General features: G+C 42.9%; 1 protein-coding gene across 1 annotated transcript in view; it reads left to right on the top strand.

Moving 5' to 3' along the window:
• BCAP29 (B cell receptor associated protein 29) overlaps positions 1-7,815 on the top strand; it is a 28,698-nt gene extending 20,883 nt beyond the window's left edge. Inside the window, exons 7-8 of the mRNA XM_086480602.1 lie at positions 5,368-5,468; positions 6,846-7,815. Of these exons, the coding sequence (XP_086336728.1) occupies positions 5,368-5,468; positions 6,846-6,884 (140 nt within the window). The 3' untranslated portion in view covers positions 6,885-7,815. The remainder of the gene's footprint in view (positions 1-5,367; positions 5,469-6,845) is intronic.
• Positions 7,816-14,534: the final 6,719 nt, after the last annotated feature.

Here is a 14,534-nt window from a genome sequence, read left to right as displayed (position 1 = left end):
GTGGGGAGGAAGAATGAAAATACAAGACAAAGAGACTGGGTAGTGAAATTACTAAAATTTGAGGAAAGGTTGGAAATGAGTAACAAAGATTTCAGCAAAATTTGGGGTTTTTTTCCGACTTGACTTCTATCACCCTTGATGCCCACTTTTGCTTTGTTGTGGAAATGATGGGAAGGGGACTAGTTCTTCACTACTTCACAAACCCACATACTGGGGATTTTATAGGCACCCAGCAGTGGGGCTAGCACTTTCAGAGCCTAAATCCATTTTTAGCATACCTGGACATGTAATAACATGACTGTTTAGAAACCTTCCAGGATGGTATTTTATTGATACACTTGTATGTTACGAAAAATGTCTCACTGATACTTAGAAATAAATATATGTACTCCTAGGAGTACCCAGTGCAGATGTGAGAATGTCTTCTGCTAAACATTAGACGTTTCTAATAACAACTTGATTCAGATAATTAAAGGCTCTCAGTATGGCTGCTGGTCTGGACCTATAGGAGTTTTCTGGGTAAGAAGAAATGCTATGATATTTTTTCATTTTGATAGTTTTGAAAATTATCCAAAAAGCTACAGCAAAAAAAAAAATCTGCGACTGGACATGAGGTCAGAGTCTGAGAGAAGTTTCATAAAGCAGCTGTCCCTACAGCGATCCTGGGGTTGGGACTTCTGGTGCATTAGCTCTCTGTTCTCTCTCACACTGTGGACATGCTGGTGTGTGCAGTGTTCTCTTGTTATTATGGGACCCTTTGGGCAGAAGGGAGACTTCTGTGATGCTGTACTATTTGACCTTCCATCTCAGGTTGGTTTTTTGAGACCTGTCCTAGTGTACGGTAAAGGCCACAGCTTCATTTACACAACGCAGTGTATACAGGACAACTAGTATTGATCAGGTCTTGCAGCAGAACACTCTGGTGGCAGACTCCTGTCCAGCTTGTTGACCCCTCACTCTTCTTATAATATTTCATGGTAAATGATGCACCTAAAGCTTCTACCTGCATCTGATGTAGCGTTATGGGCATTGCAGTCCCCAGCAGCTGTGTGCAGTTATGGAGCTGTGACCTTAGTGCGTCTTTGAGCTGAGTCTGTAGTGCCACGCTGAGGCAAAATCCAAAGACTGTTTCTTTATGTGCCATTAGGATTTCACTTTGAAGTGTGTACTGACTCGCCAAAGTCTCTTTGGTGCTTTTGAACTGTAGTTCAGCTTTTTCTGAAAATACTCTCTATTTATGTTGTCGTAGGCATACAGTGGTGCAGGAGGAAATTCTGATGAAACTTCCATGCGTCCTTTAATGAGGTTTGTTCTGTGTACAGAATGTGTCACAGGAGTGCTTTTTTGTTTCATGGTTGCATAGTGTTGTAGGAGACAGTAAGAGAGCAACAATTTGTGTGGAGGGCTGGTCTTGAAGTAGCTTTTAATGTTGATTATTCTAGAAAGTGTGCATGTACAGATGTGCAACTCTCACTTAAAGTGAAGATTGTTAGGTGTCAGAAAGATATAAGCAATGCAGACATTGGGAATACATTTCATAGAACTGTTGCTGGCAGGGAGACTTCAGCTCAGCCTTTGTGTTGCCAGGCAGGCTAGTGCCATGTGTGAAAACTGTATCTTGAGCTCCACTGAAGCATTCCAGTTTTTAAAACCAAACAAACACCCATGCCACCCCCCCAAAAGAACCCAACCCTATCAGTTTTCTTTTGTAAGCTGGGAATAGGAGATACAAGTGAAAAGAATTGGCTGCGGTCTTGTGTTATTTAGCCAGTGGCAGAGGGAGGTTTAGAAACAAAGTCCATCTTACTTAACTTTTCAACTGTGAGATCATAATCTTGGTGGGAGCCATTGCACAATGTCACATGAAACAAGAGTTGAGATTCATATTTGTTTGAAGGGATGGCGCTGCATACAGCAAGCATGGTTTTGTTGTACAGGGCCATTAATGCCATCTGAAGATGCTGTAACACCCCTTTTGTAACAAAATTTCATTGGAGGTTGCCAAAGGTACTTGAAGCAAAGTTGTGTGTAATTTTTTGGCCCTGCCTTCTTTTTTTAAACTTATCTGACCATGACATCTTAAGAGAATTCAGAATTAGTGTGGAATTACTTGACTGGAGTTGTGTTCCCAGCTTTACAGCGTATTTGTTGGCAGATCTCTTGCCCCGTCAGTGCCTAAATTCTTAAATGTGAATAGCTCTTTCTCAACTTGAAGACTGTTAAAAGAGAGGGATCTTTCTTAGTCTTAAACTAGTCCAAATCGTTTGGGTTTTAGACTTGTATTGTGAGCAATGCTAATTTAAGTTCCAGATCGTTTCCTTAGTAGCAAGCACTGTAAGTCAAGTGATTGTCAGACCAGAAGTAGTAGTTATGCAGGGAAATGCCCAAAGAATCATGGGTTGCTTTTGTTGCTGTTTGGTGGTGTTTTACTGTTCTGTTCTTTATCCTTGTTGAAATAAGATAATAGAAATGCTACAGCTACGGGGCTCTATTAATATCTTCAGAGCAATTTTATTCCTCATCCTCCTTTGACTTTAGGGGTATCTGAAGTAAACTATCTATCCTGGAACCAGAGAATGTGGTAAGGGAAGGACAAGTTCTCTACTTCTCCCAGACTGTACATGTTACATTAGTTTATGGACCTCCAGTTACACATGAAGTGTAAAGGGATAAAGTTTTCCATAAATGTCTTCCATTCATATACTGCCCTAAGAATACTTTGTTGATTTTTCTTGGGAGGGAATGAAAAAGGATAGCCCACCCCTCACAGTACTGAGGCTGGATTCCAGTTTCGGGACTTAACTGACTGTTCCTCTCCTTAGTTGCATCAACGTAGAAGCAGCATTCTTGCCTCCTGCCTACTCCTGCATTTACATGGTAGGAACAGTCAGCTGTTGGGTTTTGCTTGCTGCCAGTCCAGCTGTGCTGTCTCCTGTGAGGCAACATAACAGGCCAGATGGAAGGCAGAAATAGTAGCTGACTGTGTTGTGCACACAAAGGATCTTCTGTTTTCTGCTGGATTGGTGTTCATATGATATGATCCATATGACAAACAATATACCTGTACGATCGACTTGGCTGCACTGCAGTGTTCATGCAATGGCAAAATAGGTGAACGGTGATGTAAAATAGTTGAGCAGCGATGTATGGACAGTCTCCGTCGCTTGACAAGACATCCAGAGGAGTTGGTGCGCTGGGGAATTCGTCAAAGATGTGATGCTCCTTTTTGATGTGTGGTCCCAACAAGAATGAGTCTGGGGTTGGGTTTGGATTTTTTTTTTGTCCGTAGCCAACACAGGTGGAAAGGTCAGTCTGTTCTTTGCTTTTTGTTCTAGGGTTAGGTGAGGTATTCCTGTCATACATCTGTTTTGGTCAAAACATTGAAACAATGCAGTGGCTTGTTTGCTTTCTTGGTTTGCAGATACTTTTAAGTATTTTGTTCATGTTTTAAAGATACAGTAGTTTTTAGTTGCACCTAAAGTACTGTGCTGCTGCTTGTAAACCGCTAAATAGTATTAGGTCAATAACATTGAGTTATGACTTCTTCAGAAATGAGATATCATTAATTCTTACTATAACTGTGTACCAGAATATTTAAACAAAGGCAAAATTTAGCTTTCCAGTTAGCGGATTCTTGAAGAGGTGAAATGGCATATGTGTATGTTTTTTGTCTACACTTAAAATTCAGAAGTTTATATCAAATTGTTGCAAGTTTATTTTGGAGTGATTTCCAAATTTTACTGTTGAACATTTTAAACAGTAACAAGATGGGAGAGAGCGTAAGTGCAGTGGGGTTCAACTTGTCAGATGGGGGAAAATCATGGTTATTCCAAATACTAAAACCTTTAGAAAATGTTTCTGTGTTGATGCTGTCAAGGATGCATTAAAAATTGAAGGATATCTGTGAAAGAGTATGGAAATGAAAGAAAAGCTGTAAAGAGGTGGGATGAATTTTTTGCCTTGTTGGAATCAATAGACGTAAGTGTAATTAACTTCAGTAGAGCAGAATTTCAGGCTAGGTAAAAGTCCTGTTACTGGAAAAGTAGTTGCAGACTTTTAAAATGGGAATGATTTTGAATCTATACATTCAAATTGATTAAAAATAGCAGAAGGGCTGGGGGAGGGAGTCTTCCTCTTTGGGTGTCAGAGGTCAAATCTCTTGTGTCCTGATGTTTCATAAACTAGAGCCAAAAGAGAAACACAGTTCAGAGCAGAATGCTTGTAGCTAGGTGCTTAAAAAAAACAAACCACATCTAGCTCCTCATCTTTTGAGAACAGGCTCTTACAGAGGTGCTGCAATTAGTGAGTGACTTGGAAGTCTCTGGGAAAGAACAGTCTGTCTCAGTGAGCTCGCAGTTGAAGGACAGATCCTCATGTTTTTCGAATGAGGAAAATTGCAAATGTTTCTCTTTATTTGTACCATCGAGATTTGCTTTTTAAATGTGGCTCTGTGAGATAGCCTTATAGGCCATTACTGACACTTCTCTGTTGTAGCATGAATAAATCAAGTTTTAGGGTATGCCTGTGCTGCTACAGCAGAGAAGTATAAACATACCTGAGATACCTATAGCAGAGGAATATAAAAAATGTCTAAATGACCTTACTTGGATGCTCACATAACACCTTAGCAGTAATGGCTTTATGAAACTTTATGCTGATGTACGTTGCATTGTAAATTAGCCCCTGTGGAGTCCTGGGCTGATTTGTACTGCAGCATGGACATGCTCGCAGTTTATTGCTGTTGAGATTGTGGGTAGGGCAATAATTCCTTTTTCTCAGGTTAAAAAACTGTTCACAGTTGTCTGTGCTACCACCACCATTTCTGCCTTCTCATCCATAAGAGTGATGCTTCTAATGAATTAACTCAGGCATGGGGAAATACGTAGCAGGGTGAAAAGGAGGGCTCTATGCTCCTATAACAATGGATTATCTCCCCCCTGCCCCGTTTTGTAGGCAGCCTCCCTTGCTTTGCTAAAATCTTGCCCAGTGCTTGAATTCCCTCTTTGTTTTTGAGAGGGCTGACAGTTTTGGTTTTGGGGTTGTAGAGTTTTGTTTTTCTAGAACAGTCTTCTGCAATGTGACAGAACACTGTAGTCATCGCTAGCTTGTCACCTATGTGAACAGTTTATTGGTCTTGTCCTTACCTTTCTTACAGCCCCTTCCTGTTCCTTGTGCTGCTCTTCCTCAACACAAGGAATTTTCTTCCCCTTCCCTGTCCGGCACATCTCTTCCATCTGTGTTTAAATTTAAGGGTTTTTTTAAAAGGAAGGACTGTTGAGTGCAGTGGAGCCCTAATATATAGCTAGGGCTCTGAGGAACTGCAGGAATACAAGTAACAATTAAAACACTAATTCTGATATTTTACAGCTCTCCAAAAGGAAAATAATGAAGTGACTGCAGCTAAAAAGCAGTATGAAGACCTTAAAAGAGAATACAAGCATCTCAGGAGAGAATATGAACAGCTTCGGGTAGGTGGTTCTGAATTGCTATATGAACATGGTGTTCTGAAATTATACCAGCAAAATTTTGCTTGTTGGTTATTACACGAGAATTTACCAGAATCTTTAGTGTAACATAAAGTTACAATGGGTAGCACTCCTTAAACTTCTTCAAAATAGTAGTTTTGTTTTTCAAGGACTAGACAGCAAAGCTGTTAACATTTTTTGGTTTGCTTCAGGTGGCAAAGCTCAGGTCATGGTCAAACTCTTTTGCTGTTGCTTGGGAAATAAGATTCAGATAGCTTCACCTGTGAAGATCAAACTGAAATCTTGTAAGAAAATTATAGGAGTAGTCTGTGTGTGGTATATACATCATTTATAAGAGTAATTATATTTTGTTTGCTCTTTAAACATGCTTTTGCAATACTGGATTATAAATGTTGCAATACTGTTGATACGCAAGAACAAAAAACTACAGAAAACCCCCCAACAAACAGCCTAGGCTGAAATCAGGCTGCTATAAAAATTCAAGCTGAAGTACAAAATAAAAAAGAGGTAGCAAGCAAAAGGTGAATCAGCAGTTTGATTGGGTTTGCATATGTGCGTGGCTGTAATACCCATAATATAGACAGTAATTATTTCTGGTAGAACTGGCAGCCCTGCCTGTTCTTTAAGTTGTCTGACAGGGGGTTGTGTGTTCTATGCCTAACATCTGTCTCAGAAGTCAACAAAAATTAAATAAAAATTAAAGTTTACGAAGAATGGTCTTGGGAGAAAATAAATGGTTGGCATTAAAATTAGTGACCTGTTTTTTAAGAGCAGCTGTTTGTTGGCTCTGTACTAATTATTTTTTTTTTAAAAGGCAAATTTGAGCTGGTTAATCTTTTTCCTGTACCCTGTGAAGCTGCTTACTGATGTCTAGCCTCACCCTATACTCTCATAGAGATTGCTCAACTGATCTCTGTATTCGAATTAAGACCACCGTGCATGTCCTATCTTTGTTGTGCTTCCCTGTGTAATGAGCCGTAGTAGTCCTGCTGCATTTCTAACAGTCTTGTGGTCTAGAACACACATCCCTACAGTGTTCTGTGTTTATCTCTGCTTGGAAAGAACAGAAGGTGCTGAGCACACAGTAGATGCAGCCCCTAAGAATAAATCAGTTGACAGCAGAAAACACTTTCTGCTGAGTTTACTGCACAGTTGAGCTGTACCGTGACTAGTGAGCAGAAGTAGGCTGCATGGCGGTTCCTGTGCTACGGTCAGAAGCGCCCTGTTCAGTGGGGTGGTATTGATGGGATGAGCTTTGGAGGGCTTATAGTGAACAAATCGGGTATGACCGCAGGGGGGCAACATGTGGCATCTGGAGTCAGTGGTTTTTCATCTTGGTTTTATTCTGTCTCTCTTCAGGACAGTTTAAATGAAGCAGAAGCCAAGAAAGACCTGTAGGTGCATCTAAGACAGCTGCTTCAGTGAGAAAGGCATCAGGAGCCTAAACAGCACAAGGCTTATCTGAAACAAAACTTGATTCTGCTGCACTGCAGGTCACTGTTCCTTTAATATGTTTTGGTTGCCAAAGTGTTCTATGTTGCAAATAAAATGTTAAGTGGTTTACCCACCTTACCATGGAGTTTGTTACTGCTCTTGTGAGGAGAAACTTGAAAATCTTTCAATTCCACTGGAGCAACTTGACTGTTTATCAAGCTTTTGCCTTCCAGAATGGTAACAGTTCACACACCATTTGCTTGTAGCATTTGAGCAAGGTTGTATGTTGCACTGTATCATAAAACCACAATTACCTAAACCTCCTTTGCAGCACCTCTTTGGAGTCTTCAGAAATTGAGTTACCAGTGGGTTGAAGAAGGCTGAAAGCTTTTCGTCAGCCATTCCACTTCAGTGGAAAATTGATTGACAATCAATCTAAGGAAAAGAAAGAAAGAAGGAAAACTGCATTTCTAAATCCATCTCACTAGCTTGTGGCTTTCATTTAGCCACATGGTTGAGTGTATTTTACCAAATAACACTTTGCATGCCTCTGGCTTATTTTCCTTTATATTGGGTTATTTCAGTTTTCATAACCAAAATTTCGTGTTGATTGGTATTAACATTCTGTATTTTTACACTGTTTACATCTATTTACTCTGTATGAGCCACCGAACTTCTTTTGCCTAGCTAAGTAAAAATTCTTTTTAAATGTAGATAGTTGGGTTTGTTTTGTTTTGTTTTCATGGATACGATACCTCGAATAAACGTGCACTGTTTTGCATAAGCCCTTTTTGGCATTCAGAAAGTTGGTTTGAGTTTCTTCTTTGTTAGTTGGTTCCAGTTTATATTTGGAAGTTGGATATGTTTGCTATATTAAAGGGATTGTTCAAGTTCATGAGTTTCTGAGTTTATTTGCGTAAATCTCTCCCAGTATATTATCTCATCAGAGTTAATAGGTATAATATACACAAAGAACAAAATACACTTTGAACTTGGCGATATTTCGCCTTTTTCCTGTAAATACAGACTTCTTCATCGGGGTAGTTTTGCTCTGGAAACAGGATTTGTTTAGCTTAGGATTTAAACATACCCTATTAAGTACTATAAAGTATAGTAACATAGCATATTAAATAAGAATGCATATGTTTTTAAAAAATACTTCATCCTTGCTGAAGTAGTACAGAATGTGTTCTCAAGAGATTCTGTGACACTGGAGACTTGTTTATTCATATCAAAGCTTTCAGCAAAAGCTGCAGATTTGAATACCTGCATACACAGAGGTTTAGGTGATGTAGTTAAATGCATCTTTCTTTTTTACCCCAGCCCTTACTGAAATATTTAAAATTATGGGAGAATGTTATCTCCAATCTGACCTGAAGACTGGTTGGAAGCCTTAGAGATATAACAACAAGTGCTGTTTTTAATAACAGAACTGAAACCTCAGCTTTTTCTTACTTTAAGACCCAGAACAAAAGCAAATATTACTTATTATTTACTGTTGTTATCTACTCATTAGATTCTTCCTGTAGTACAAGTAAATAATTAGGCAGTTAATTAGCAGCTTATGATGAAAGTTGTCATGCTCCAGACTCGTCATACCTAAAAAATTATCTTGGAAGAAATAATATGGAACAAAAAAGGGGTAGTTGTGAATGCACTGCTAGCATCAATACTTCTCCTTGAGAAGGAAGCCCAAGTGCTTTACAGTAATTTTTGCTGAGGAGCATGACTAAGTGTGGAGGAGCGCGCAGCGGTATATCCGGTTCCCTCAGAAGCTGGCATGATCCCTGGTGTTTTTGAACGTGCAACGTGCATTTGCACACTGCCCTCTGTAATGACGTGGGTCACCTCAGCCTGGCAGTTTCTTGCTGGCTGCTTGGAAGATGGGGATCCGTTTGTTGAGAGACTGAGCAGACAGCAGCTTAAAACAAAACCCACCCCCCTGCCCATCAGGCCACGGAGAATGTTTCCTTATTTAGAAATTAGAGATTGCTTAAAATGCACAGACTTTCTGCTTTACCTCCGGTCATTTCTTCTGTCTTATCTGTTACTTGTGCCACGTATCAGATTTCCCTGTTGCAGAGCAGAATATGACCATCGTCTTTTTTCTGCTTCTCTGTTGTGGATGGTCACACACATTTGACTGAGTTGCATTATCACATGCTCAGCTCTTTGGGGTCCTAGATTTGTTCACAGAAAAATAACCTTTTGTTACTCAGATGGAAGGCATCTTGTAAATTTGCTTTGCGGAATTGTATTCTTGGAAAGAACATGTTTCTCTTGTAAAATTTTGAGTCTAAACAATGTATCTGGAAGTTCCAGTAGATGGCAAATCTTTCAGAGTATTTTGCATTGTTTCGCAATATTTATACATGTTCAGAGCCTGCAGGAGTCTGGGTTGATCAGCTTCAAGTACAGTTTTCTCACTGGTAATATTTTAAGTTACAGCTGATATACAGGGAAAGACTGAATCAAAATTTAATGTTTTTAACTCTCGATCTTTCATGCTGTTTGGTCAGATTTGGTCATGTTTTGTAGAAAAGATGAAAAAAAAAAGTTAAATCTCCACTGGTACTAATGGAATCAAAATTCCTTCCTGTACTCACGTTTGACAGTTGATTTAATTCTGGGTATGTCTCCAGAAGTAAGAATTTGGAGCTCTTTATACTCTAATGTCAAAGTAATTGGTTGTTTTGGAGCCTTTTTCCCTCTTTAGTAAAGTGGGAATGTGTATTTTCAGTACTTTGGTGGGGAAGCCAAGGAGAGAGTATTAATTCTAAAAAGTTGCACAGGTTTAGTTGCAACTAGTAACTTTTGGAAAAATTGAGAGGTGTTTTCATAGTTTTTTTCATAAACCCCTTTTTCTGCTGAGTCAAGAAAGTAGTGAGGTCATGGTGGGTGCGTGAGAACTGACCTGAATATTAATAGACCTGACTACATGCTTTGGTGTTTCCTTAGATGAAAGCACCTTTAGCTAGGCAGGATGTTTTTCCCTTTTACTATTTTTGCAGCAAACACCCAATAATATATCTTCTTTAATAACATAAATTGTGCACAGTCTTTCCTGAAAATGTGCTCTTGCAGTGGCACTACTTGTATTTGCTGCCATGCTAGTCCCTTGCTACGTAGCCTCCTTGAAAAGACACTGTGCTTTCCAGCTTGTTTTGAAGGATGGGAGCTCTGGTTTTCACTCAGCGTTGAAAACAATGTTTAAGTTTGGTTTTTCTAAATGTGAAGTTATGGTAGAAGTATTGCATCACTGCCTCAGTTCTCAAGTGTTCCTTGAAATACTGAATTTACTTTGTAAGCTTTTTGGGACAGAAACCCTCATTTTGCATTGCCTTTGGACAGTGCTTATCCCAGGGGCAGCTGGAATCCGAGTCCCAATGCAACCTGATACAAATCGTTTTACAAATAAAGCTAAGCTGGAAAATCAGCTCTCAGTTGTGTCTTCCCAGTCCTCTGTGCTGAATATTGCTGTGTACGTTCATTGTGCAACATCTAAAAATGTAATTCTAGAACTGAGCATCCCCAGTTCAGGAGTCATACGCAATATTTTATTTTCTGCGACAAAATGTAATGCTTCTGGTTTGCTCTTGAGGCAATATGCAAATAGGTACAAGCATTTGCAAGGTGGTTTTGTGAGGAAAACAAGAGTCCCTCTAGTTTTGTGTCCGTCACTCTGAAATACGGATATGGTCCATAGCAAATTCCTGTTGCCACCTGCGAGCGCGCATCTGCCCTAAAAGGACGCAGCTATTACACCTCCAGCTTTGGGAGAGCTGAGTGGAGGGGGAGCAGGCTGCGTTCCTACAGACCAGGACTCTGCGCTAGAGGAGTCCCTTCCAAACGCTACCCAGGTACCAGCACAACCAAGTCTGGGATATTGAGGTCCCCAAGCGCCCTTGGGTGCACCAGGGTTTAGGGAGTGGGAGCCTACCCCTATGTTAGTGACTCAGGGGAGTTAGATACTAGCACCAGCATGTCTGTTGGAAGTGAGGAGGTACCAAAGTCAGCTACTAGGGAAAACGAAAATGAGAAGCATTTCTCAAAACTCACATGTCTGGAAATCGGACGCCAGTTGCAGCGGTGATAAAAGCACATCTGCAAGACCTGCAGTTTAAGCTGTGACTATTTAAGTCATAGCTTAAATCCACTCTTTTATTCTGCTGCCTGAGATCAGGCTGTTGGTGTAGTCTGATTGGGTTTGCTCTTCTCCTTGAAAACACACCCAGAAGAGACAGTAGTTTTGGTGGTAATTGTGTTTTGTGAGATAGCTTAATAGCTAGCTGCTCACCTGGAAAGTGAGACCATGTTCTACGTGTTGCTTAGCCTGAAGTTTAAATCCGTATTCCTGTGACTGTGGAAGAAGAAACTAAGTTGGCTGGGAAGGTGCTAAACTACTCCTTTCCTTTCAAGTTTAAGACATGGTGCAGGAAAGAGACAATGTGAGAGGAAGGACGAGAGGGACTGTTACTCTTGACCAGTAAGGACAAAACCTTAGGCTTTGAGTCTTCTCCAGACATAACTTTGGCGTGTAGAGTTAAGGACTTGGGAACAGAGCATACAGTGATGCTGTAGGTAGGGACTTGGAAACAGGCTGGGTATCCATCCTGGGTTGTTTGTCTCATACCGAGTACAGAATGAACATGAACTAATTAGGAAATAGTAGCAAATATAAGGTGAACAAAAGGATTTAGAAGACTGATGCAGATTTCACACTAACAAAAAAAGAAGAAAAAAAAAAAAAAAGAGAAAGAAAAAAAGCTCCAGTTGACAAAGGAAAGGAAGAGCCTGCCTTCTAGCTTGAAGGGTCCGGTTCCAAGGGGAGGGGATACTATGCGGGGCAGCATCCTGAGTGGGGTCAGCGGCATCACAGTTTAGAAGCTCGTTGCTTCTGGTTTCACACAGGTCTGTGTATGGGATCTATGCTGAGCTAGGGTTTGCGTTCTTTATCCTCTTGCTCAAATAATTTTCTTTTCAAATGCTGGTAAGCACATCGTGTTACACAGATAGAGCTCTTTTCTTGAAACCTCTTGTCCTCAAACATGCATACTTCTGTCCTGCCGATATGCACGGTCCTAGAGAGTTCTCATCTGTACGTTGTCTGCTGATGATCCTACAGCGTCTCCTCACCGAAGATGCTGAACCTTGGAGTTCCATTTGGACAGAGGCACACTGCAGGAAACAAATTTGCAAGGAGCAAGAGTTACAGTCAGTCAGATTCTTCTGACTGTAGTCTTCCTATGCTAATTGTTGTGTTCAGGATGACTTCTTTTCTTCTTGATATCTCCCAGGTCTCTTCTAAAATCCTAGTTAGATGAATGATAAGATAATCATAGTTTTGTGGGTATTCTAGGAGAAAATAATACGTAGTACACATCCAGTGCTGAAATTTTTTATGTTGCAAGCGTAGGGCATCTGGGTTGGCTTCCTGCAAACGTTTTTGCTATTAATCTTTGCTTTAATAATTAGCCTAGAAGTCATTATACCTTCTGGAGTAATTTCATTGTCATTGTGTTAATTTTAGAACCTAAGAAGATGTTACCACAACAGCTTTTCAAAGTTAGATTTCGAAACTACTTTTCATGCTACACCATTTTTATCAGAACTGGATTCTAACTCAATAGATCACTCAGGTTTGATGCCTGCTCATTTTTCTCTATGCGCTTTGGTACATGTCATAGAATCATAAAATGGCTTAGGCTGGAAGGGACCTTAGAGATCATCTAAGCCAACCTCCCTGCCATGGGCAGGGACACCTCTCAACTAGACCAGGTTGCTCAAGGCCTCATCTAACCTGGCCTCGAACACCTCCAGAGAGGGAGCATCCACAACCTCTCTGAGCACTCTATTCCAGAGTCTCACCACCCTTGTACTGAAGAAATCCAGCTACTCTTCTGTTTTCCAACATTAATACCATTTCCCCATAGCAAAAAAAATCCAAAAGCTTTCCCACTCTGGAGTAACATTTACATAAGGCCACTTTCCTTGGAACACAAAGACCTACCGCTAGACATTAACTCTCGGCTTTTACTCGCTCCAGTGCTGTGCTTACGAGCTTTTACAGAACTTTGGGACTCCATTTAGAAAGCTGGCTGTTTCCCTCTCTGATACAACATTGCTCAGATCAAAGCATTTCTGCAGTTTACCTAGACATTCCTTATAGTACAGCAGCAGGGGAAGCCTGTTGCAGGATTAGAAAGCCTGAACTGTGTTGCACTGCAACATGTACCTTCAGCAAGTAGCTTCTCTCCAGTTTAGCAATGTTGGCTTCAACATGCCTGAAGTTAGGACTATATTAAAATGCTTTGAAACCAAGGCCATCGAGAATATCCATGCCCAAGTGGCTCATTGAACAAATATTTTACTTGACGCACTACCCTCAGCGTGTGCCCTCAGCACTTTTTTGCTGTTAGTCAAAACATCAGCACTGATTCTAAATTTGAAACGTCTCCCAGGGTGAGGGGGACACGAGCTTCACTTCACTCCTGCAATATCTTTGCTAAGTTGTCCTCCACACATAACATGGAAGAGCCGCAGTGCACCTAGCATGCAGGGCTGACTTTGTCAGCCCCAGTCCTAGCTCTAACCCTATCAGATTCGCAGCGGGGCTGCCCTGTTCACTCCCTCCGACCCACTTTGGGCAATCCCGAAGCTGCAGCCCCGGGCTACCTTCTGTCCTTTCGGGTGTCACACAAAGAGCCCGTGGGCTCTGAACCACTTCTCCTTCCCGCTGAGGCGGCTGGGGGAGCCCGGGGGCAGTTCGGAGAGCAGAGGCATTTAATTAGGCGTCTGTATCTTTGCGTGGAGCCGGTTCCCAAAGCTTGGATCATGGGATGCAGCAGGGCTTTGGAAACTCAGAGGTTTCCGTGTGGGCGGAGCGGCTCGTCCTATCTTGTCCCCACGGGCTCACCTTAACAGCGAGCCCTTTGGCGGGCCGCCGTGGGGCAGACGGCTCCTCGGGGCCGCTGGTGGGGGTGGACGAGAGCACCCACCCGTCGGAGGGGTTCGTGTGCGTGCAGAGCGCCCCGCTCCACGCGCCGCAGAGTAGTTCCCCCCAACGACGACCCTCATCCGCGCTGTCCCCGGGCGGCACGCCTGCCGGGCGGCCGGCTTTGAAATGCGGCCCCCGGCCCCGAGGGGCCGGGGGGGGAGTGGGGGGGGGGGGGGGGGGGGGTACGGGCGGCGGGGAGGGGGGCGGTGGCCGCCGCGGGGCCGGGAGGGTCGCTCCCAGGAGCGCCGGCCAGGGGCAGGGCTAATGAGGGGGCCGCCGGGGCTGGAGGGGGAGGGCGGATGGAGGCGTCGCCCGGGCCAGCCCGGAGCCGGGTGTCTCTGTTTCTCCGTAAATAAAGCGCCCGGCCGCGGCCGGCCGTATAAATGCCGCTGCGGAGAGCGGGCGCGGCCGCAGGTAGAGCCGTCGGCGGCCGCCTCAGGACGGCGGCGGGGGCCCCGCCTGAGCCGCCGCTTCAGGACGCGGACAGCTCTGCGCCGCGGGGCCGAGCCGCGCCCCGGGCTGAGGGGCGGCGGGCGGCCGCGGGAGGCGGCGGGGCGGGCGGCGGGCCGCCAGGGGGTGCCGGCGCGGGCGCCGCTCTGCGCCCTCCGCCTCAGGCG

The sequence above is a fragment of the Leptosomus discolor genome, chromosome 1 (assembly GCF_034619465.1).
Source record: "Leptosomus discolor isolate bLepDis1 chromosome 1, bLepDis1.hap2, whole genome shotgun sequence".
In the NCBI taxonomy this organism is placed as follows: domain Eukaryota; kingdom Metazoa; phylum Chordata; class Aves; order Leptosomiformes; family Leptosomidae; genus Leptosomus; species Leptosomus discolor.
Note: the sequence above shows the minus strand (reverse complement) of the source record. Positions and strands in the feature narration are given on the sequence as shown.